This window comes from Heliangelus exortis, chromosome 1 (assembly GCF_036169615.1).
Source record: "Heliangelus exortis chromosome 1, bHelExo1.hap1, whole genome shotgun sequence".
In the NCBI taxonomy this organism is placed as follows: domain Eukaryota; kingdom Metazoa; phylum Chordata; class Aves; order Apodiformes; family Trochilidae; genus Heliangelus; species Heliangelus exortis.
This window is the reverse complement of record NC_092422.1, coordinates 92,379,399-92,405,032: the sequence shown is the minus strand read 5'-3', so window position 1 is coordinate 92,405,032 and position 25,634 is coordinate 92,379,399. Positions and strand designations below refer to the sequence as shown.

General features: G+C 44.4%; 1 protein-coding gene across 2 annotated transcripts in view; it reads left to right on the top strand.

The window, feature by feature from the left end:
• Positions 1–749: 749 nt before the first annotated feature.
• HUNK (hormonally up-regulated Neu-associated kinase) overlaps positions 750–25,634 on the top strand; it is a 59,383-nt gene continuing 34,498 nt past the window's right edge. For both annotated transcript variants that reach the window (XM_071754584.1, XM_071754575.1), the window contains exons 1-2: positions 750–1,567; positions 21,546–21,838. In XM_071754584.1, the coding sequence (XP_071610685.1) occupies positions 1,298–1,567; positions 21,546–21,838 (563 nt within the window). In that variant the 5' untranslated portion in view covers positions 750–1,297. The remainder of the gene's footprint in view (positions 1,568–21,545; positions 21,839–25,634) is intronic.

Below are 25,634 nucleotides of genomic sequence, written 5' to 3'. Positions count from 1 at the left end.
CTGATACCATATTTAAAATAGATTTTAGGTTAAAATTCTTACAAGCCCTGAGGCATTTCAATGAATTAACTGTTTGATTAAATCGTCCACAGCATGAGGTGAGGGTTGCTCATCACCGACCGTCAGAAACTCAAAGCAGGGTAGAGCATCCCTGACCACCGGACACTCAGAGCAGGGTAGCTCTACCAGCTTTGTCTCATCTCCTATCTCTGTTCTCCCCCTCCATGCGCCTGCTGTTTGCCAATGAAGCCTTCAGTTTAGGTAGAAGCAGGCTGGGCAGTGAAAATGGCAATGTACCCGCTTCTTCTCCCTCGCCACAGGGTGGAGAAGATCAATATGGAAATTATTGTTCACTGAACGCAGCCTGCGGCGGACGAGTGCCCAATTCACCTCCTTCCTCTAGGTCCACCAAACCCTGGGGAGCATTTGGGGGATGCAGACTGCGATGGGGGAAGGAGGGCTCAGGCAGCCACCCCGCGCTGCAAACCAGGAGGAAGATGCCGCCGGCAGAGGAGAGCAGAGGGCCGGGAGGCATAAGATGGAGAAGCGGGTGGTGAACGAGGCGGAGAGCGGGACCAGAGCCCGCCGGCGCCGCCGGAGCAGCGGGCGGGCGGGCGGGCGGGGCGGTCACGATCGCGTCGCGGCAGCACGTTTCCGCGACACGGGGATGAGGCGTGCTCGGGAAGAAAGGTGGGGGAAAGGAACACAAAAGATATTCCCGGGCAGCAATAACACCGAGTCACAAGCAGAGCCACGGCACTACCCGGGAGCCGGAACCGCTGGTTGAGTTCCAGAGAGGGATGCGGTGCCACCCCCGCTTTAGGATGCCGGGCGGGGGGCGGGAAGAGGGGCCAGCCTGATTTGAAAACACCCAGGCTGCCGGGGTTTGGATCGCATCTGCTCCCGCCGCGTGCGAGAGGATTAAATTACCTCAAATTCAAACTGAATGAGCCCTTTCCCCCTCCCTCCACCGGTCCCTCCCCCGGTCCCCTCCTCCCCGCTCGGCGCGGCAGCCTCACGCCCGAAGCCGCTGCCGGAGCGGGGCAGAGCAGCGACGGGCGGGCGGGGAGTAAGGGGAGGAGGTGCCGAATCCAATGAGGGGCGGCAGCCCGGGGCACCGCACCGCCGGCTCGCCCCAGCCCCGGCCCCCCGCTATCCCCGCTCCGCCCCCCGGCCCCTCCGCCCCAGCCTGCCCGGCGGCGCTCTCCCCCGAGCAACTTTCCTGCCCGCCCGGTGACCGCCCCGCGGGCCGGGGACCAGCGGTGCGACAGCGGCGGGGACAGCGGCAAGGCCGGGCATGCCGGCGGCGGCGGGCGACGGGCTCCTGAGCGAGCCGCCGGCTGTGGCGGGCAGCGGCGGCGGCGGGGGGGAGACACGGAAGGCGGCGGCGGGCGCGGAGGGCAGTTTCCTGGCCGCCTGGCTGAGCGCGGCGGCGGCGGCGCCGCGGGAGAGGCTCCGAGACTTCCAGCACACCAAACGGGTCGGCAACTACCTGATCGGCAGGAAGCTGGGAGAGGGATCCTTCGCCAAGGTCCGGGAGGGGCTGCATGTGCTCACCGGAGAGAAGGTACCGCGCTCGGGACCCGGGCAGCCGGGCACCCCTCGGGTGGCTGTCGGCACCACCGGAGAGGGTTTTTTGGGGGATTGGGGATGTGAGATGGGTGTTAGGGGTCTTTGCCGGCCGGGAGGATGAGCCCCCTTCTCGGAGAAGACCGGTGCGGGGGGAGCCGAGGCAGGGCCGGTGCGGGGCTGCCCTCGGCGCCCCTCTCTCAACTTCCCCGCCGCGCTGCCGCACGCAGCGGGCGTGAAAAAGGCGCTTCCCCTTTCCATACGGAGGTTTCTGTGGCTCTAATTTTGCTTTCCTCTCGAAATACTCCAGTTGCCTTGACCTGTTGGTTGTTGTTGTTGTTTGTTTTTTTTTTAACCTGTTTGTTTGCTTTTTTTTTTTTTTTTTTTTTTTTTTTTTTTTTTTTTTTTTTCGGTGGGCAATGTGTTTTTAATGGTGAGACTTGCGATGTTGAGGACCAGTGACTGTGTGCAGTCTAGTCACGACATTTAGCATGTAGGTACATCCAGGTAGTTCTTGCTCATCAAACCGACGGGAGATGCTGCGTGTGCCTGCAGGAGGGGGTACGTCTCGGCTGACTGGGAGTTCTTGGTATCTCTGCATGAAAAAAGATCCGGGATGCACCCTGGATTGTTTTTTGTTTTGTTTTTTTTCGTTTTTTTCTCAGGGTGCTGGAAAGAAAACTCTGTGGAGGGTCTCTGGTTTATTTTACTTACTATCCAGAACCCTTCAGTGGAGGCTGTTGCCCATCAATCAAGCTATATCACAACGTTACAAAGAGTAGTGGGGGCTTGGCTGGGGGGTTATCAGAGTGAAGGGAAGCCTGCCGTGTCTCCTTGGTGAAGAGTTTTGCCTCTCTCGTTTGAGCTGACTTGTGCCTCTAGATCCTTAGCAGAGGGCTACCAAAAGCTGGATGCCTTACTGTTACTGAAAACTCCTTGGGCCAGTGGGGCTAAGTACAGTGTTATTTTCTCCAGCTCTAAACAGCACTGTATATGTGTTGCTGTTATGATTGCATGTTGGTATCTTGAATTCCTGCACTCTTCTTTACTTTTCTCATTCCAGTAAGTTTGTCATGGAGTGAAATTAGATATAGGGCTCTAAATTTCATCATGAGAAAAATTATAAGGTTATTGATTATTGTCATACAGGAATGCAAAAAAAAAAAAAAAAAAAAAATTGAAATATTTTGCTCAGTTCTGTTACCAAGCGTGTGCTTCTCCTTGGTAACAGATGCATCCAATGATCCTCCAGTTGAAAAAAGGCACATGCACACACACACGTCCTTCCCACCTCCACGTTTTTCAATTGCTACATTTATCTCAGTCTGTTAAGAGGGGAAAAAAATAAAAAGATCCACCACACGCCCCACTGTCTCCACCCCCACCCCTCCCAGTTCCCCCTCGATGTCTTGAATAACACACACCGTGACAAAGTGACAAGCAGAAACTCTAGGAATCACACTTCCTTCCTGCTGAGCTGCTGTGTTCCTCTTTGTGGACAGGCAAAATGATTTCTGAGCTCCATCTGACCCGATCTTGTACCACGGGATCAAAGGAAGCTCTTGCTGTCAACCTCGGTGGGTTAAAAGATCAGCTGCATAGTTTCCAATTGACTAATCAAAGTTCCATCTTCTCAGAAAGTCCATGCTTTAAATTCCAGGTATTTGTGGATAGACAATTTGAGGTTTAGATTAGATATTAGAAAGAATTTCTTCACGGAGAGGGTGATTAGGCTATGGAATGGACTGCCCGGTGAGGTGGTAGATTCTCCGTCCCTGGAGACATTTAAAAAAAGACTGGATGTGGCACTCAGTGCCATGGTCTAGCAACTGCTCCAGTGGGTCAAGGGTTGGACTAGATGATCTCTGAGGTCCCTTCCAACCCGGCTAATTCTATGATTCTATGAATGGATAGGAGATAAGAGTAATTACTGATTTTCTTCAGGTGAGGTCCTGTCTCAGAGAGGTTCCTCTCTCTAACCAGAGGGGTGAATGCTTTCCTTCCCATCCGTGACCCCACATGAGAGTTTCATCCTGAGAGCTGATGGACATTCAGCTCTTTTGGGCATATTCCTCTGCCGAGCTTTCATGTGGCCTCCAGCCAAAGGCAGCTGAAACGTGCCCAAACTGGCTCTGCCTTACAGCTGCTGGCAGCTCTTCCTACTTGGAGCCCACTGTGGGTGACTGAGCTCTGCCTGTGATATGAGGTGGAGAAGAAAAACATCTACTTACCTGGGCTCTTTTCTTTTGGAGTGTAAGGCTGTATCGGAGAAGAAGTTGAGGCTGGCAAGGGTGGAAGTGGGATCAGGAGCAAAATGACACATGACAATGGGGACCAGTGACACCAGGTCGTGGGAAGAGGTTCTGTGGGAAGAGGGCGTTTTACATAGGAAATGGCAAAGTACTGCAGCCAGAGCATCCTGATACATGAAGGGCCAGATCCACTGTTTAAGGTGTATTTGTGCCTTCTGAGAAATCTTGTTGAGGAGCAGACCAGGCACTGGAGAGTTAGGTACAACAGTGCCAGTGCTTGTGCCTGGGTGACACCATTGCTCATCCCAGACCTTCTCCTGTAGGCAGGCAAAGTCAGGCCTGAGTTAACAGATGTGAGACATGGCATCAGTAGCTGCATGTGACATCTCTCCCTACCCATCCCCATCCTTAAAGATCTTGTCTTAGAGGAATGTGCCCCAAGAGCGATACCTTCCTTTAGAGGCTGAAAGAGAAGATCTCTTCGTAAAGGCATGATGCTATCTTTTCTTCCATGGCATGAGCTAGAAATTGGCTAGGTATAGTCTTCCAGTCCACTCACCTGAAGAGGAAAAGTTAATCTGCAGCAGTGTATACTTAATATGCTCACAAGTGGAGTTCAGCGAAGCAAAATATGGAAACAAAGCTGTCTCCCATGGACAGCTTGCTGGATAAGTGTAATTGCTGCATTTTTCTAAGCTGATGTTTTATGAGCCTATTATTCCAGGATTAGTGCCTGCATGTATTTTGAAAGCAAGAAAAAAAACCAATAAAATTGACATCTGATTCTTGTCTTGTAAAGCTGTTGTTGTGCAAGGGCATTGCCTAAATTTCAATAAAATTGCCATAATAGTGTAAAGTAGGGGTTTTACTACTAATGTCTGGTAGCTGTTTTGGCAGAACCCCAGCTCTTACGGTCACTGAAATATCTAACTTCAGTAAGGGGGGCCCAAACAGGTTTTGATTTGCAGCAGACTTTAGCAACTCTGGAGGAGTTAATGCGCATTATTGTTTCAGAAAATTGTGTGTTTAGAAATGAAATCTGTGGATTAATGAGTCCCCAGCTAGGCTCGGATCCATTGCACTGACACAACGCATTGTACAGAATCAAGGCAATGTGGAGCGGATGCCAAAAATCTGCCATTACCTCACCCTGAAATTGCTAGAAGCTAAAGAGGTCTTCAAGAGAGCATGAGATGTTATATACTGAGGGCCAAACGCTAGTTACTTTACCAGCTGCTTTGAGGACAGTTTGATGGATGATGCATTTTGAGTGACCTGTGTGGGATGGGAATCGACAGTTCCCACAGGCACCTAAGCACAAGAGGGTGAGCTAAGGTGAGATTTTTAAGCCTTCCGTATGAACTTCTCCAGCATGGGACTTTCAAGTCAGGCCTTTTATGGTACTTCTTGTGGTTTGTGTTGCCATAATGTCAGGCATGTTATTATTTTCTGGGCTTGACAAATGTTTGGTAGTGCCTGATGCAATTAAGTGTATTTTAGCTGAGTGCAGGAGAATGTTGAACAGATTATTCTTTCCATTGCTTTTGAATAAAAATGTTGCAGCCTATAATCTGACATTTTTGGGTAAAAGGCTGATTTGTCAGATCAGCTCAGGCAGTCTTTATTGCTAATCCTAAGGAAACATAGTTCCTCTGTGAAGAGCACGCCAATTTAGATTGAAATTGTGGCTCTGAAACCCTGCTGATTTAGCTGTATTCAGTGACATTTGGGAGTCTGCACACTCTGCTCTTGGATTGTTTCAAGTCTTCAGCTGTGGGCTAAGGAGGGTCAGTCACTGGGTGACAAGAATTGGGCAGATACCACAAGATAATGATTTTTTGGCATTTTTAGACAGCTGAGATTATGTTGCCCTCACTGCAGTGGGCGTAGTATGAGACTATGAGTAGATCAAATAGATTGTGTTATCTGCTGTGGAACCCAGTGAACTGTCTGAATAACTCCATATAGCATTGCTGTGTGACAATGATTGACACTATATTGAGCCAAAGTTGCTATAAACAAACTTGAACTGAGATTACATTTAACTACTTTTGAGCATGATCTTTAGCACTAAAAAAAAGAGAGTCGTTGAGGCAAATTGAATCATTTTATTTCTCATCCACCACAAAATTTGTTTACCTCTTTCTTCAGTGCTATTTTTGAGCTTGAAAAAGGTACGTTTTTAGTTACATTTAGTCAAGTGGCTCTCTGTGACAGTGGGGAGCAGCAGCTAAAAATACAGTTTACCAGTTTCTTCATTGAAAGCAAAGCAATTAATATTAAAAATGGCCTTTTCACAGAAGAGTGTGTTCAGAACACGGTTCTGTATGAAAGAGGTGAAAAAAAAACCTAAAAAGAAAAAAAGAAAAGGTGTATTTGGGCACCCTGCGGGTGCTAGGGTGGGTACATTGGCAGAGCATCCTCCCTGCAGAGAGCTGGAAATGCCTCTTTTGCCCCAACAGTTCCTCCTGGAAGGAGGGAGGTGTTTCCAAAGGTGCCTGCATGGCTCTCCCCTGCTAGCTGCACATCACACTGTGTACTTTATACAAAATTATACACTGGTCTAGCAGCACCGTTTCTGTGCAAACTTTGTGCCCTGCCTTCACTTTCTGAAGGGCTTTTCAATGAAGATGGGGGGAGCAGTGCAGCTTCCAGCCTTTTCAGGAGGTGTGGAGCAGCTGGGGCTGGAGCCACTGCCAGGGAGTCCGTGGGAGGTGGATCCGTGGTCAGGCAGGTTATGCGACTGCTCTGCATTAGCCAAGCTTCCTAAAATACTTCCCATCACCAGGCACAGGCTGTCAGCAGAGCTGACAGTGTATTCAGCAAAGGCTGAAGCAACTCCTTTTGCACAGTTTCTATCTTCTCACAAACATTTAAGAAGATATCAGCAGGTGGACACAAAGAAATGTGAACCAAAGAGGTTCCAGTAGACAACCTCAGATACTGTGATGCCCTAATACACTTTCACATGTCACAATGTTAATTTTGCCTGGAGCACAGTCACAATTTTCATGTGTCTTCCACCCACTGTAGACTTCAGGGAACAGAGATTTGGTGGCCAGAGACCTTTGGGTGTGCTGACAGGTGAGATCTTGCACCATTAATGCCATTGGTGACTGTGTCTGCCCCTGCAACATTGCTGCTCTTCATCAGGGAAACCAACACCAAGTGGGCTTCCAGTTGCAGATTTCTGTGCCAGGATTTGCCATCATCAACATTGTCTGTATCTCAAGATCCAAGGTTGCCCAAGCAGTAGTACTGGCTTAAAACTTGGGGCATGTGGTGTATATTCAACTGTAGTTCTAAGATCCTTACCTCTGTCTGATTTCTGAGTTTTGGAGGCTGTTTGTGTGTGCGTTTGTGTGTGTGAGGGTCATTTTCAATTTCAAACCATCTTGCCAACTAAATAGGCCAGGAAATTACTTAATTGCGAACAAAAGTTGAGTTTTGTAGGTGGTCACTGATGTTCCAGTTCAGTCCTTTCCTTTTTTCTCCCTCAAGTATCACAAGGTTGTAGGTAGAACTGTGAAACTTGGAATGTCTTCGTTGATTCAGTGTCTCAGAGGGTAAAGCCACAGGATCTTAATTTGAAATTTGATCTCTTATTTTATATTCTTCCTCTGGTGAGACTTGTATATCAGTTTCTTAGATGTGTTTGTTCTCTAAGTATTTAATTAGTAGTTCTCTTCTTGCCTGTTTATCTACATATTTTTAAATTTTATCGCTATAAAAAAAAACAACCCAACTTGTTTTGAAAAGTGCTTACAGCAAATCTGCATGGTGGCTTTCTCCCAGGATGCTGTTCACTTTTATTAACAGCTTCCAACTGTTGCATCTGGATGATATGCTGCTCTTAATTATATGCACCAAGGGAATGAAATGAGGGTATTTCTGCAGCCTAATTTTTGACATTTCCTCACTTTCACAGCTTTGATGCTATTTTTTTTGCAGAGGGGTGTGTGTGTATGTGTGTGTGTGCAGATGTGTAATCTGAATTGAAGCTACTAAACATGGGTTTGTTGGCATACGATCCTTCAGAAAATTATTTGAAGGACAGTATCATAGTTGCAAATGGCATCAGTTAGGACTTGGCTGGAGTCAGGACCAGATGATAGTTTGCTGTGTCAGCATAGCATTCTCTGATTTGTGTTATGGTGCATTCAAAATTTTGTGCATACAGCAGAATAAATGCCAGACTGCTGATGTGCACCTACCAGCTCCTTTTGCTGTATGATCACCTGCTAACAGTTTGTTTGTCTGGAGTATAAGCAGTTGCATCAGGCACTAGTTACAAAGCCATGCTCTTCCCTCTAACCCTTTTCTGTGTTGCATACTTGGTGTAAGTGGGAATAGGCTTTAACAGGCAAGAGAGCCTGTTCATTAGTGCAGTCTGTCTTCCAGGAAGATTGCTTTAATATTTTTCAGCTGTAGCTTGCAACTTGTTCTACAGTGATCTGAATTCATGCACATGTGGCAGTTGCTTATCCTCTTGAGATAATCTGCTTTCAAGTTTACATTCAGCAGTTTTAAGGACATTGCTAACAGTGTATGTCAGCAATGTGCTGCTTCTCATATAGACTGTTATAAATTTAGTGGTGTATGCAGGATTGAGAGAAGCCGAGCGTTAGGTTGAATTGACACCAGGTGTAGCTCCTTTGAGATGCTCACATCTGGATCCTTGTATTTATTCTTGCAAGTTTAGAGTATTTTTAACTTACTTAATGATGCATAAAGATGTCCCTGGTTTTGTAGGCATTCGTTACCTATAAATGTTGTGGTAATTAAAACACATCTGCACTTCCATGCCTTGCAGTTTGTTTTACCTCCTTTCTTACCAATGATGGAAAATGCCACCGTAGCTTTGATCCATTTAAGTGAATGTAACACATTAGGTGTTTGCCTCTTCATCCTTATGAGTTACCTGCTTGCCTGCAGCTGGAAAAATGGAGGCTATTAATGAGCAGCACTTACTCTTCACAAGGATGTAACCCCAGAAGGGAAGTGGTTGTGAGATGGCATGCCAAGTCTTCTGGCAACTAAATGGTAATAATCTGTCTAAACCCCAATCTGTTGTGTTATATGAACAATAACATAAACTGAGCTGAGAGTTTACGTGCTGACTACACTGCTTTTCAAGGTTATGGAGAAGTATCTAAAACTGTACAAATCTGATGAATGGGTGGATGCCAGCCAGAAGAAGAATTAGGCTGATTGCTCTGTTGGTGCTCACCTAGCAGCAGGGTATACAACCAAACCAAAGCAAACCAGTACTGGCTAGATTTAGTCCAACTCAGCTCTTCTCCTGCTTGCCTTTTGCATTGCTTCAGCTCCAGATTGGCATAGCTGTTACTTTTCAGTTAAGATGAAGAGCCCAAAACCTGAACCTCACAATTCTGTAACTCTGTCTGCTGAGCTTCCCTGATAGGTTGTCTGGTTCTGATCTCCTGGATCCTACAGTGTGTCCTGAGTGGGGCTGGTGAAGGTTGTGCTGATAAAGAGGTTTTCCCAGTAAGCTTTACTGGAGTAAGAGAGAAGCCACCATCACAACCATGGCTCAGGGGCCTAGGCTACGGCAGGGGATTGGTCCTTGCAGGGAGCAGAATCAAACCTCATTCTCATGGAAACAGTCTGAGAGGAGTTACCATGGTCCCCCAGGGAGACCACCTGCAAAAATGAACAGAAAGATGGCCAAAGTTTCCTTTTCTGACAATATTTTGCTCTGCTGGTGCCCTGCTGAGCTCTAGGTCCAACACCTTTAACAGAAGGTCCGACAGGGCTCTCATTTGCAGTGCAAGATCAGTGCTACTAGTGCTGTGAGAAAAATAATTTCAACAAAGAGAACTAAAAAAAGATATGTTTTATATAATAAAGTTCCTTTGCTCTCTGCCTGTTGTGGAAGATTGTCATGGAAACATTTTATTCAGAGAATAAATTTATTTTATGTGAATTATGTTCAAGAACTAAGGGAGAAAAAGTGTTACTCGTGTATAATAACTTCATTGGAGACACCTTTTTTTTGGCTCCCAACAGTTGTAAATGTTTATCTACTGTGTTTTAAATCACTACAAAGGAGGGTATTACCTGGGTCTCCAAAGCAGTGGCTCTTGTGTTCTTGTTTGTTTGGTGGTGGTTTTTTGTAGCTCCTTATGGTCATAAAGCTGTATCACTTATTAAGTGCTTTAAATCAGAGGCGTCTTCCATAAGTTCAGCTATGCATTTAATCAGTGAAATGTGAAACAGAAACTATTTAATGTGAACCACATTATGAGACCATGATCAGGAAAATGGGAAGCGGCGCTGGCCACCAGGCTTCTCCTGCAGGGATTGGTGATGGAGGAATGGCATTTGGTATTGCTTCTCTGCTTTTGCTTCCCCACGTGTAACCTGAGATCTTCATCCATCTCACAGTGACAGAAGAAGTTTTAAGGATTAGAAAGCAACTTGTGGTTTATCAGAAACAGCTGCGTAGGATACGGTTCACTTGTGACAGAGGGATCAGCCATGCTTTGTCATGTCTGGGCTCTGGTAGGTGTTTCTTGTCCTGACAGCCTGTTTGGGCCACATCTGGGTGGAAAGGACCCCCACTGTCCAGCAGCTGTCACACTGTGAGGGACTGTGCGTAGCCATCAGCTTCTGTCAACATGAAGAGAGGGCCTTGCTGGTCTGAACAGGGTTCCCATCTGCCACAGTGGCTGCACACCAGGCTCCCCATGCCCTCGTGGGACAGGCGCTGAAAAACATCTTTCCTGATCATACCTTGGGTTCAAAGAGCTTTCCTGCTAAATGCTGGGTAGTGTTTGAACATGTCAATCTTACCTTATAAACAGGGGTCAAAAAGCCCTCCTCTGAAAAATAGCTGATATTTGGAAGGTAATACTTGATGAGCATTTTTCATGTCAATGGCAAGGCAAACCCATCTGGCCCAGAGACACTCCTTCTCTTTGCAGGGAATGTCTCTGTCCCAGAGGCTGTTTTTGACAAGCTCATAAGGATTTCTTTTGGAACATTTCAGTGCACTCTCACATATCTCTGCATCTGGCTTTCTGCCACGACTGCTTCCATTAGTCTCTGTGTAATCTCTCTTGACTTGTGTAGATATCTTCAGAGGCTAGGGAGGTAAAAATGTGTTTCTTTCCCTTGGGGGATGCAGTTATGGCTACCCCATTAATTAGTTGACCAAGAGAGCACTGAAAGGTCACTGGAATTCATTTCTTTCCACCAAAAGTGAGACAGCTTCCCTCCATGACCCTCTCAGGAGAAGCCTTGAGTTCATTGCTGTGAATGGGGATGTGCTGTGGCCACACAGGCTGTCCTCTGACCCTGTGCCACCCTTTTCCCAGGCTGTCCTTTGACCCTGTGCCACTTGTGTGTTGTACAAATCCTGCTGCTTTGGATATACAGCACCAAGAAAAAATGTAATTTGTGGGAGTTTCTTTTCTGAGTGGCTGCGTAGGGGCAGAATTGTAGCACCCTCCTTGCCTCAAAATCATCTGCTGCTGGTCACTGTCCTCTAAAGTTCTGTCCTTTTAAGATGACAGAGATGCTGGCATGTAAGAATATGTCTGACTTCCAGATGTTTGAAAAGGGAGTGAAGCAGAAGATTAGAGGGAAGGGGGCAGCTGGCTTTGTGGAAACAGTGGAGCAGAACTATGTCCAGGAAGGCACAACAGTACTTGCCCATGAAGTATGGCATGAAGCTACCCACAAATGCAATGTGAAGTAGAAAGCATGTTGAAGAAAGATATGGCTGAGAATGGCTCTCCTCCAGTGAAGCTGAGCTGCTCTATGGAAATGGACATTTCAGACAAGTTGTTAGTCATGTGTTAAATCAGCCATTTCTTTCTTTCCTCACTGAAGTAAGAGGAAATGGGAGGAAAACTTGCAGAAATTTGGGGAATGTCATACTGTAGGGAAAGGCACTAAGACAGAGGATGAGGAAGCACTGAGGAGTCCATGCTTGTCTTGCAAGTCCATCCAGTCTTGCAATATTTAGTCTTAAAGCCTTCGTGTGGCCTGCCCTCACTCTTAGCAACCCTGTAGTATGTCCTTACAAACACCAGTGTCTTGACACATGAAAGCTCCTTCTCTCTGTGGAAACACTCATTTTACTGCTGAAACAGTTGGCAGCTGAGTTGGGCTGTCTGCAGCAGCATCAATATTTGCATGACTCCTCCTGACATTTCGTGTCTTCTGCACTGGGAAGCTCCAGCAAGGATGTCAAAGAGAGCTCACAAAATTTACATCCCTTGTGACTGCTGATGGCTCCCTGAGCATCTTGTCTAGGGCAGCCCTCAGCCTCCTGCAGTGTGCTTTGTGCCTCCCCAATCTCTGCAGGGACCAGAGACTCTCCATGTATGTACATTCACTGGAGCCCTTTAAAGGAATCTCAGCAATCATCCAGCCCAACTTCCTATAGATTATCCCCAGTCTTCTCTTCAGAAGTAGCTGTATCAATGTTTTTGTTGAGATAGTGCATACTTTTAAGAGAAGGGGGAAAAATTCAAGATCTACATTAATCTCTGTGAGGTAAGATGTTTCTATCATTACTTCACCACACCTAAAAACCACCAAGGATTGTGTTTATAACCTGAGTTTGCCCAATTTACCTTTTGGGAAGCTAATTTTTATTTTATTAGATTAAAGAGCTTTCTGTATCAGAAATCTTTTCCTCGTGTAGGTACTTGCAGAAAATCATCAAGTCAGTGCTTAGCATTCTCCTAATTAAATATTTTGAGCTTCTGTCAGTTACTGTGACAAACAGCTCTTAGACCTCAGAGTGTTCCTGAAGCTCTTTTCAGAACCTTTTCCAATTTTTTTAACATAATTTTTTAATTACTGGCAGCAGAAATGGATACAGTAATCTAATAATAGTCCCCTGTGCCTTGGACAGGTGTAATTAATACCTTTTCTTTCTGTAACAAGTACATCCTGCTTATGCATTGAGGGATTATGTTTAAGTTGGCTGTGGCATCAGGAGGACTTATGTTCATTTGCTTATCTAAAGTACTTCTGAATCCTTTTCTGCATTGCTGGATACTGTCATCTTTGGGTTGTAGGGAATGGCAAGATTTTCTTTTTATCCTCTGGCAAGTTGATTCTTTCTGTTCAAGGTACCTTGAATCTGAAGTATTTGAGTGAGCATACTCAGAGCTTCTTTCTTATTTAGAGGAGTTTATATTTCTTCAGGGCTGATTTCAAGCTTTCCTGACTGTGTCTAGTCTGCCAACAAAGAAAGTGGCCTCCTGCCTACTGAGACACTTACCCTCTGCTTGTCTCTACAGCAGCTGGTTTTATGTATTGCTAAGCTCAAAATTCTTGGCTTACACTGCCAGAGACTCAGAAGAAAAGAAAATACTTTTAACAGAGCGTATTCCTGTTCTGAATGCTGATTTTACTCAAGTCAGAGCAAATACCAAAGAAAAACCATATATTCAAGCTATCCTACAACGAGTAGATACAAAAACTGTCCGAGGCTGAACGTTGCCACTCAAGTGTGAAGCAAAGAAATTATACTGCTTATTTATCATGAAACTGTTACTAGTTACATGAAATGTATAGCTACTGAGAAGGAGGAGCCTTTTTACAGTGCATATATGTGCTGCATATACATGCACATATTTAACTTGACCTCTGTTCCCCTTATTCCATTAGAAGGAAGCGTACAAGGCAAATATAAAAGGTACCAGATGGCCATCACCAAAGAGTCATCCTTTTCTGTCCTTGAAAAATGGGACAGGCCTTATTCTTGTTTAAGAGTCTTCCTTTACACATTGCTGTAGGTCTTGATGGTTGCTGGCTTTCATGAAGTAAATGGCTAAGCTGTAGGCAGCATGGTCAGCAAGTAGTTACCTTCTTGATATGCTCTCAGAAATGCTCTGCAGTTTTCTTTCGAAGTGGTTCTTGAAAGACTAATTGGATGGGAACACCCATTAGGGAACTGGGAAGCCAAGTGGGATATTTGAAGAGCCTCCCACCAAAAATGCCAACCCAGCAGCCTCTTCAGACAGTTTTTCTGAATGAGGAGGTACAGACCACAATGTAATTTGACAAATGCTTAACATTAAACATGTTACTTTTCTTACAGTTTGGTTGTGTTCAGTTAAGTTTGTATTTCTGTGATATGGTCTTATATATGACTGATAGTCCTAATGGAAGAGATTTCTTTCCATCCTCAATGGGACATGTGTGGTCCTTCCTAGTGTTGCACAGTTTATTGATTCTTGGTGTCAGTTTGCTTGAATGATCCTTTTCTTTAATGCTTTATTTCTTAAGATATTGGAACTTGCTGTAAATGTAGCAACTGAATATATAAATTATTCAGTTTCTGTAGTGTAAATGCTGTAAGAACAGAGAGAATAAACACTACCTAATGGATGAAGCTGGCATTTTCATATTCTTGGATTCAGATGTGAAAAACAACTTCTTGTGTGTCTTGCTGGTTGGTTGCCTAAACTGAGATACCCTTGAAGGGATTGCTTTCAGGGCTGCCTTGACAATTGTGCAGGCTTCAAAGTTAATTCTGTTTAATATGATTTGAATTGGCCACCCAAAATCACCAGCTGGTTTTGAAAACTAAGCTCAAATTTTTGTGGTGAGAGCAGTCCTAAATACAAAGCAAGCTGCAAGTAATGCCAGAGAGCTATCACTGAAAGGAAGGAAGGAAGAAAATTAATTCATTGCATGAGCTGCCCTGGGCACTTCAAAAAAGGGCTGAAGATGGGTTTGCACTAATGATGGTTGTAAAATACCTACATGTTCTGTCTCTTTTTCTCATTCTCCTAGCTAAGCTTAAACCAGGGAGTAATAGTTTGTGGGTTTAGGTGCAGAGATCCAAGTCTCAGGCCTTGGCATTGACTGTCCCCCCAGCTGCACCCTCTTGCCTCTTGTTCTGAACTTCATCTGAATGGTCATGGTGCACCAGGCCTCCAATGGCACAGACTGTACTGAGAGTAGGCACTGCTGCCTGACATCATCTCCAGCAGAAGCAGACTCAAGCAAAAAAAAAAAAAAAAAAAAAGAGAGAAAGAAAAATAAAATAAAAGAAGAAGAAAGAAAAAAAAGTTGGGAGGTTGTCTCTCCAATAGCTGAAGTTGCTTCTCTTGTGCTATGTTGGTCTCCTAGCCAAATCCCACAGTGCTTGTTGGATTCTTACTCAATCCAGTTTCCTCTCAATTCATCTGGAGCTCCCTTTGGCAGACGTCTTCAGGAACTGCCTTAAAGTTAGGATAGAATTTGCAGAAGGAAACAATTCAAGTGGTTGGATAAGTGGGAAAAACTCTAAAAAGCCCTCAAAATGTCATAGCCTGATTTTGCAAGGTCACATGCCATCTTCTGTTCTCTGTAGAGTTAAACATTTTAACATTATTTGCCAGATGAGGCCATTAATATGAAGCTGGTTTTCTGGATTTATTGCAAGCATCTGATGTGAGTATTGATGAAGACCTCTTGACTTGTAACTCGGCAAACAGGCCGTTGAGAAAACACATTTTCCAGTGAACAGGAAGGCTTGTGCCGTTGACCTGCTTCCTTTTGCCAAGATACAGCCTGTGCAAAGATACCCGATCTGGCAAGCAAGAGATCAGAGGCTGAACTCAGACCTGGGTTCCTCAAGTGCTCAGTGTGACTGAATCCACTGCTGGTCATGGTTGCTGGTTTTTAGAATTGTGATGTGTCCTAAGCTGGTCAAAGCTTGTGATCCCCCAGAGAAATCTAGACAGAGAGTACAACCATGATTTGAGTAAAGCTCTTTGCAGCTTGGGGATGGGGGGAACAACCAATCAAAAAAACAGGATCATATAATATTTTGGATTGGAAGGAACACTAAGGATCATCCAGTTCCAACTCCCCTGCCAATCTCCCACCTTCTACTAGACTAGGTTGCTCAAAGTTTTCAAAGCAGACTTCTAGCACTGAGGGGTGTTTTTGCAGGGTTGGTCCAAAGGAAAAAGATCTCTGTAAGACTGAGCTGCAGGCTAACGAAAGAGCACTGTGATCTAACAAACAGACCTTTGAATGTTCACTGGGTAAGAAGCATCTTTTTCTCACTGGCAAAAGCACTACTTCCTGAACTTTTGATCTTTCCAAGTGTCACTGTGAGGGTTATGAATAGCCAGCAGAAGGGGAGGGGAAGAAGATGACTTTGACTTCTGCGCAGCGAACTCCTTGAAATTCCTCCTGCCTGGTGCAATAGATGCATCACTGGCCCCATGGGCTGGGTGTGTTGTTGGGGTGTAAGTCTGGGGAGCTGCCTGGCATGAACTGTGCATCTTGCATGGACATATGGACGCTACCCGGAGGCATTCCTAGGATTGTGTGTGAGCCACCTTCCATGCTTTGTTACAATTTTGCATTTCAAGGCATAACTGATTTTACAAAGAGGATGGAAAACGGGTTTTCTCTAGATGCAGCAGTGATCTAGCAACCAAAGCCCTGGATCCCAGATTTCTCCAGGCAACGTTTGGTCCTTTAAGCTGTCTCTTCTTGCCTTTTTCTCAGGGCCTTGCTGTGACTGTTTTTGTGCAGTTTGGTGCCAGCCAGCTCCACCTCCCCGCCTCCCTTTCTCTTGCAGATTCACAAACCCTTCTAAAACACTAGCTGGCAAAAATCCTCCGCCCATGTGTGTCAAACACGTGCCTTTGTTTGGGTGATGACACGTGCCTGTATTTGCTGATGGTGTTTTAGCTGCTTAGTTCTGTAAGCAATGTCACCGTCTCCTCCAAGGATCTGTGAAGAGTGGTGTTTGCACTTCCCCCTCACCTCCACTTCAGGAGGCTTTAGCCCAACCTCAACTATTTTAGCGCGACGATCGAGAGAAGCAGCAATTGCTCATATGATGTGTCACACCATAAACTTCAGGAAAGTAATTCATTCCAACAGTGTAATTCTAGGACTCAGGAACCAAAAATATGGCCTATTACTCATCTTTGTATCTCATAACACAGAATAACCTGGACCACTTATTTATTTACACAGCAAGGGCTTAGCCAAAAGCAAAGTGTTGAATGTCAAGAACCACTGTTGCCACATATTTGGAGTAATTGCTTTCTTTATCATTTATTTTTTTAATTCTGGGCTAATATTGGCCAAGAATTCAAGTCAAGAGATAGGCATGATTCAGAGACAAAGAGCCCCTACTTGAATGTTGGGAGAGCAAAACTGAATAATTCACATGTCTTGAGTAGGCGATGAAAGCTTGAATGTGTTTATTTTATGGTTATCTAACATCTGCAGTGTTCTATCTACTGAATGCTTTTTCTTTCTGCGTGAATGAAATTTTCAGGTCCATGCATTTACATCTACACTATGCAGGAGGCTGTATATATTAAATGCATCAGGGCACATTTGGGCTCCACTTATCTAACTTAGGTGAACTCAAAATCAGGGATATTTAGCTAAGCCAACGCTGGAGCAGGTGAGTTCTGTCTTTGAACCCTAGATTTTCTCTATATGCTTCAGAGTAGCCTGTAAATCAGAGGAAAGTCAAAGAAACCCAAATAAGCCAAAAAAACCCACAGTAGCTCTGCTTGAGAGTGCTCATCTTGTTGCAAGAACCTTGTACTGCAGGATGCATTTCATCTAGGAAAGCAAAGTCATCCTACAGGCAAGCAAAAAGAACTGCAGTGCAAGGGAAAGGGCACTGACTGGGAGGACAGGAGATTAAGTGAAAAGAGTAGCAAGGAAGAAGACTCAGGAGCAAAACAAAAGCTAAAAGCTACTACGGAGAACATCCATATAAAAATTGCTAGGCTGCTTGGGTTGTGGTGGGCTGACTCTGGCTGCACACGAAGTGCCCACTAAAGCTGCTCTATTACTTCCTGCTTCAACTGGACAGGGGAGAGAAAATAACAACAAAAGGCTCATGGGTCAACATAAGGATGGGGAGAGATCACTCACCAGTTACCATAATGGACAAAACAGGCTCAACTTGTGGAAATTAGTTTAATTTATTAACAATCAAATTATGGAAGGGTATTGAGAAATCAATACTAAATCTTCCAAAACACCCTAGCCCACCCTTCCCTTCTTCCTGGGACCCTTTACTTCAAATTTCTTTACATTCTTCCCTCAGCATTGCAGGAGTTTGGGGAATGATGGCTACAGTCAGTTCATCACACAGTGTCTCCTCTGCTCCTTTCTCCTTCAGGGTAGGACCCCTCACACTCTTCCCCTGCTCCATTGAGGGGTTCCTCCTACAGGAGACAGTCTTCCACAAACTTCTCCAGTGTGAGTCCTTCCCATAGGCTGCAGTTTGGGTCCCTTCCACAGGGTGCAGTCCTTCAGGAACAGACTGCTCTAGAAGGGGTTCCCCACGGGCTCACAGGTCGTGCCAGAAAACCTGCTCCAGTGTGAGTCTTCTCTCTGTAGGCTCACATGTCCTGCCAGGAGCCAGATCCAGTGAGGGGTTCCCACAAGTCACAGCCTCCTATGGGCATCCACCTGCTTCATTGTGGGATCTTCCACAGGCTTCAGGGTCTCTTTGCCATCATTAATCTCCATGGACTGCAGGGGCACAGCCTGTCTCGCTGTGGGCTGCAGGGGAATCCCTGCTCCAGTGCCTGGAGCACCTTCTCCCCCTCCTTCACTGACCTGTGTGTCTGTAGATCTGTTTCTCTTACATATTCTTGCTAGCATCTCCTGCTGCTATTGTGCAGGGTTTGGGGGGTTTTTTTGTTTGTTTGTTTTCAAATGTTATCAATAGAGGATTTACCACTGTCACTGATGGGCCATCTGGCATTGGCTGTATTGGACAAGGAGGGAGCTTTAACAACTCACAGAAACCACTTCTGTAGGCCCCTGGCTACCAAAACAAAACTTTGTGTAGCCTTACCTGGTGTTTTACTCTTCTCTTGCCCCTGTGCAAAGCTTGTTACTGAAACAAAACTGTTATTTCCACCTTTGTCAGCTCTGTCAGCTGTGCTGGTGGATCTCTTGGGCCCAATGCCAGGCGCCTTCAAGGGGGAGAAGTAGCTCAGGATCAAGTGTGGGTCTGAAAACATCTTTGCTTGTTTACTAGAATAGCAGTAGAATTGGTCTGCTGACCAAGTACCTGTCAAAATCAAGGAGAAAATTTATTCTTAAGACACAGGAAGCTAATTCTTTGTGATAGTGAAAAAAAACATCAAGTCCTCACATAGCTGGCTTCATCTCCTGGATTCAGGTGGTTGCTCCCATCTCCACAGCCATGCTCAGCTTGGGCAGCAGATGTGCACACATGAGGTACTCTGGGTATTTTTGGTCAGTGAATTAGGAATGACTTAGGAATATGGAGAACAGATTACTTCTCCATACTGTTAATACTACATGTTTTGTGTGTGGTAGCTGTGGAAAATACCAGGTTTGGTTGTGGCTTTTTAAAAATTTTTGCAGAGATTATGTTGTACTGCCAGCAAACAATCTGGCATCTCATGTTTCTATAACCCATGAATTTGTCCTCACCAGAATAACTTCTGTGGTTTGCTGTCTAAATAATCCATTTCAGCCTCTGTGTTTTCAGTTCTACCTCATTAGATGGAAGAAAATACCAATTTAAGACTGTTTCCTTGGTGAACTACCTGAGGCTTCAAAAAATGGTGAAGCTAAGCTCTGATTTACCTGTTGTTTTATCTTATGACTAAATGATCGTTCTTTAATGTTACTAGTCAGGAATGTAGCTTGCAGGCATTTGTGGTCCTGATGCTACTCTGGGCTTCACCCAGGCAACTGTCTCATGTGTGATGTTCAGCCTTATCTCTTTATCAACAGTATTTCATCAGAGTAATATTTTAGCTGCAGAAATGGATCCAGCTAATAACATGTTCAGCAATACTGGCTTCTGGTTCTTAGGACAGACTATGAAGCCCCAGTTCTTGAAGTTCTATTCTTCAGTTCATCTGCTGATAAAACCTGACTTTGAATTAAGGCATTCATGTCAAAGGGTATGGATTTATTTTTGTTGTCATATTTCCAGACCATATTTTTTGTGGCTTTTGTTCTCTAAAGGAAAACCAGAAATGTTCACTAATTTAACCTTTCCTTTGCTTGCAGAGAAAATAAAGGTAAGGCTAGTCAGACTGGGAGCTGTCTTGTGCTTGATGGGTTCTTGGCACGTTCTTAAGCTAGGAAGGCAGCCAGATATGTTTGGAATAGGTTTTGTTTTCCTGTTGCTGAAGCCTATCAGCCTGCAGTGCTGTGGATTGTCACAATGTAGTTGACCATAGTTGAAAAGGGATGTTTTATGAGCTGGACATGGAGAAAAGCTTCTTAGGCTTATGCTTTTGTCTAAGATTAAGGCTAAGGTAAATAAAACTCTGAGGTTTTCCCCACATTTTTTACTCCTTCTCATTATAGGAGTAAGTTAATGCAGGAGATCCTCCAAGGCCAAAGCACAGCAGGGAGCAGAGATGCAGACACATCATCTTTGTGGTGCGTCTGGAGGGGCAGATGTAGCATTTTCTGTGTGTTTTGTTGGACCTGTACTCCTGCAAACAAGACCCTTTCTCATCATGTAAAATTTAGTGTCATGCAGGAATACCAAGCACTTTGTTCCCCCCACCTCATCCTGACAAACAAGCAGCTGTCACTTGGGTAATGATGGGCGAGCTGTGGGGTCTGGGTGGGTGTGCTGAAGGATTCCCTTTCTTTTAGAGCTCTGAGGAAAGGAGGAGCCTGGGAGGAGAGTTTTGTGGTGTTTTTTGTAGCTCAGCCTGGCACAAGCTGTTAAATCTTTGCCTTGTGCAGATGACCTGGAAGTCTTCAGCACCCAATCTAAATAAGGAATCTCAATAAATAAATAAGTGTCTATAAACTTAAGGCAGAAAAAGGCAGATACTTTTATTGCAGCTATGTAATAAATTCATTAAGACAATAAAAGGGACCAGAGTGTTTAGGTGTAGAAAAGAGTGATATCCTAGCCAGTTCCATCTTTTTCTTCTCATGTGATGCTCTGCATCAGCAATGAGAGGGAAAGCACTTGGATAGGTATGGGCAGGTGCTGGTCCATAGGTTGTGGTAGAGTCTCCTTATGTACTTTCATGTATTTCAAGTATTATGTACTTTCATGATGGTCTTTAGTTGATTTGGAAAGCTCTATGCTGCTGAAACTTACACTAAAAAAAAAAAAGCTTCGACTTCTTGGAGTTTGCAGAGCTGCTCAGTTCTAGAAGTCATGAGGGGTTCATCTTTCATATACATTTTAAAAGAAAAAAAAGAAATGTGCCAAGAGAATGGTACAAAAATTATTTTGGTTTTTGTAGTATGCTTTTGTTCTGTTTAATCACACAAAGCTAGCACTTGGCTATAGTTTAAGAAACTTGTCATGGAAGCACATAATGTCAAGTGGTACACCCAAAGCCAGAAAAACCCAAAAATGTCACTTAGAACTTGTAGAGACCATCCTGAAGACCTTCTGGGAAAACAGATAAAATGAATGCCCAGCATTAAACGTGCTTGGGAAATGTGTTTAAAGTGTTTGGAATGATAAATGAGATTGTCTCCTCTCCTTTGTGACTTATTTCCTTGCTATAAGTTCTGTCTGTCATTGTATGAGGGAAAAAACAGAAAGACATTGTCAGTGGGGCTGGAAAAACAGATTTCTCTGACCTGGGCAGTTGCATGTGGAACCGTGGTGGATCAGTTGAGACTGACATCCTTTTGAGATTTTTTTTTTTTTTTTCATTATTTTTAGATTGTTCATACAAGGTTAAAGCAATGAACCATTGGTGTGACTGCTAACTGTTTTTTCATTAGGTGGCAGTAAAAGTAATTGACAAGAAAAGAGCCAAAAAGGACACCTATGTCACCAAGAATCTACGACGAGAAGGGCAGATCCAGCAAATGATCCGCCACCCAAATATTGCTCAGCTGCTGGATATACTGGAAACTGAAAACAGCTACTACCTTGTCATGGAGCTGTGTCCTGGTGGCAACTTGATGCACAAGATCTATGAGAAAAAAAGGCTTGAGGAGCATGAAGCACGCAAATACATCCGACAGCTTATCCTAGCAGTTGAACACCTTCACCGGGCAGGAGTAGTTCACAGGTAATCTTAAAAATGCTCTGTTTAAAATTTATCTCAGAGCTTCTGAGTGGTATTTTGGCATTTATTTACATATTAAAGACTTCCTTATGAAAACATATTCCTGACAGCTTTTTTGGCTAATCTTTGTGATACTGTTTAGATGCTCATATTTCAGACATTAGCAATTATCTGCAGAAAGCATTTAAGCAAGTGTATACCTTCAAGAGAGCACACGGAAGCCAGGCTGACTCCATGTGCTTAAAGATAAGCCTGTGCTTTGCAAAAATAGGGTCCTTTCCCTGTAAGTAGCACAATTTTGCCTCTTGAAATCTGTGTACCAGCATTAGCTAATGAATCATTTCACTATTGCTTTGAGGAGGTGGTTGTGTCTGTTGTTTTATTGGTAGAAACACAGTGATGTGGAGAGATGAACTGATTTGCCCAAAGCCTCTCAGTAACACAGCTGGGATGAAGCCTGAGTGGGACTGCAGAAATCCCTTGCTTCTTCTTCTCTGCCCTTTCCTTTTGTTATATTGCCTGGACAGGACCTCACAGATCTGAAGACTGTGAAGTACAATGTGGAGCCATTCGGTTCATCTCACAATGTCTTCTCAGGAGAGATACAGAGCTGTTGCAATACATTGCTTTCTTTCTTTAGGACCTTTGTTCAATTGGTGTGTTAGCAGAAGGTAGATCTCCTTTCAGGAGTATGCTGTGGTGTTAAGATTTTACCTGGGCTCCAGGGGAAAGAGGATTAAGTTCATCAGAGAAAAGTCTGCAGAGGGTTGCTGAATAAGGAGTAGCATCAACCGCCTGACGTCCCTGAGCAGCAAGTGGTAGAGGCTGGAAATGGAGGTATCACAGGTGATTCCCTGTTCCTGTACCTGTCTCCTTTTATGTGCTCTTGGCTGCTATGGAGACAGGAGGACAGTGGGCTGGGTGGACCTTTGGTCTGAGCCAGTATGTCACCTGTTCTGTTCTTACGTATGTTTATGGGGCATTGTCTAAGAAGTAGGCTCTGCTTTCTAAATTTGGGCCAACCAGTGTTAAGTCTGGACTCCCACACACATCCCATATGACACTGAGCAAGTTGTGTGGGCCCCTTATGTAGGCACATCACAGGAGCTACACACCTAAATACTTTTGGGAATTTGTGTCTTAATTTCATTGGCTGCACCATCTCGGTAGAAGATGGAGAGCTGTTTTATACGCTTGTCCACAGGGCTGATATGCAGTCAGCTGGCAAACTGCCTGAAGGCATCCCACAGCCAGCTTCTCCAGCTGTGCCCAGCTGTGTGCTGAGCTGCCTACAATGGTGTAACACTGGTGGGTGCATCTGGCTTGGTGGAGCTCTATACTCTCTGAAAATTGCTTTTTTTGGTCTTGAATCCTTGTGATCCAGCAGGTACAGGCACATGCAGCCTCAGGTGTACTGAAGTCTTTATCTTGAGCTAAATTTTTGCCACTGTAATTTAAATATTTGAGCAGCCACCAGTTCTATACAGCAGGTTTTCTATCAGCAGCTGGACTGCTCACCTCTTTGCATTATTAACCCCACAGTTTGGGGCATGGAGAAGGAAGAAGTCTACATATTGCTTTAAAGGATCAATTGATACCAGTATATAAGACAGAAAGTTTCTGAGACTGACAGAGGAAAATGCAGCAGGAACAGATGAACATGTTTAGCTTTTAGCAGCAGTATGGAGTTCAGCAGCAGCAGTTCCTCTCCCTGAAGAACTTGCCTTCTGCATAGTGTTTGAAGTGCTTTTGGGGGGTTGATGGGCTTGACTTCGATTGCCTTACTTTTCAGAGAGGATTCAAACCCACATTTTATACAATAATAGCTACAGTGATGGGAAGAAGGCAAGGCTTGGGGTCTAGAGAGAACGTGAGCCTGAGTTTCCATAAGGATGCTGCATCCTTGCAGCAGTTTTGGCCTTCACCCCTTCTTTCTCTCCACTGTCTCTGTGAACATAAGCGCAGCTCTCGAGACTGAAGCACCAGGGACCTTCGTGAGCAGGGGGAGGAAGCAGCCCTGGAAATACTGATATGCTCTGCTGCATCTGGCATCTGAGCTCTGTCCATCCAGCCCTGTGGTACAGATTAATCCTTACCCCAAGGGCAGGATGCTCCATCCACTCTATCTGTCAAATCACAGTGCAGCACAGAGCTTGTTCTTGGGAGTCTTCTGTCCCTCTAACAAGCAGGTCCAGCTCCGCTTAAGCTGATAAAATTTGGCAGAATCACATTCAGTGTATCTGCAGGTGTTTTCTGTAGCTTAACCATTCCATGTCTTGACTTTCTCTGCAGATAAAATATGTAGAGCGGTGGAGAGATGCAGGAAAAACACAAATGGCATGATCCAGATTTATTCCCTTGGCTCTCTGTGAGTAAGAGAGGGAGAAAGAGTAATAGTTACCCCAGGAGTTGCCCTTCAGCATCCCAAGTTTTTGACCCTGGCAACTCTTAAAAACAGACCACTCAATCAGCAACTGAAGAGGGGGAAAAACAGTGCAGAAATCTGATTCATTCTCACCCTGGATGAAATGGCAGTGTTCTGTTGTTGTTATTGCTGTTATTTTTAAAGCAGGTAAAAATAACAGCACTTTGGTCTGCGTGGTGATCAGTGGGTGTTCACATTCATGGCTTGTGAAACAAAACACGACATCCTAGGCCAGAAAGTAGTCTACTGTTTGTCTCTCTCCAAGGGATTTCATCGTTCACACTGAATGAGGCAGGATGTTGAAAAGTGTTTTATTGCAAAAAATCATTGATTTTGTCTGCATTATTCAGGAAATAATACAGATGACTTACCCTGTTCTATAACTCAGGATGAAAAGAAGCCAGATGAAGTAAGTTGTGTGAAATTGGCTTACATTATTTGATTAATATTACTCAGTAAGCTTCATGACTTGCAAACAAGACTTGGCATGGCAGAAAAGCACTCTGATCTTTGGACAAGAGCTGGGACCCAGAATGGAAATGCTTCTGTTAAGAGGCACTGACGTGTGAACAGCCTAAAATTAAAAAAAACTTAATCAAACCTAATTTTATTTAGAGAGTTTAGAAAAAACCCAAACTCCTGTTTTTCTGTAAAGATGCATTTTAAATTATAGATATTTCGTCTTCTGTGATGCATGAAGACTGCAAGTTGCTGAGTGCAGGACCTACACCTATGGTGAGGAGTGTCCAGGGTTTAGAACTCATGGCAGCTCACTGAAAAAAAGCCCACTATTATATATGCAATTTAATGTCATCATCTGTGTTTCATTTGTTCTATCAGAAGAGCTGGTTGGTTACTAAAAATACGCTTGCAACAAGCTCAGCTGTGAGTCAGGTAGGAATATTTACCTTTCCCTCTGACAGAGGAAAACAAAGCCAAATGGCAGTATCTCGTGAAGCTTTCTCTTTTTAGAGGGTGTTTACATAGGCCTTCATGCTGTCAAAAAGCTGGATGAACAATAAGCCCCTTGGGAGTTTAAGGACAACAGAGAAAATGCAGTGAAAGCCTTGGTGCTTGCCACTGCATCCCACAGGAAATTCTCAACAAGCCTTTTAAAGTAATTTTAAGAAAATTCAATCCCATTTAGTGCAATTACTGTCATGATGTCAAAGAAAAGAATTTAATAATGTATTGGTAGCAAAGATAGCTTTCTGTATTCCCCCTTTTTCTGTCTTTGTGGCAGCACATTCATACCTTCCATTTCATAATCAAAAGCAGATCAGGAATTTGAAAGACATGAGAAAGCCTTGAGGTTTTGAGTGGAGTTTATATATTTTTCCATGTCTGTGCCTAGAAGAGTAAGGTGGTGCTGTA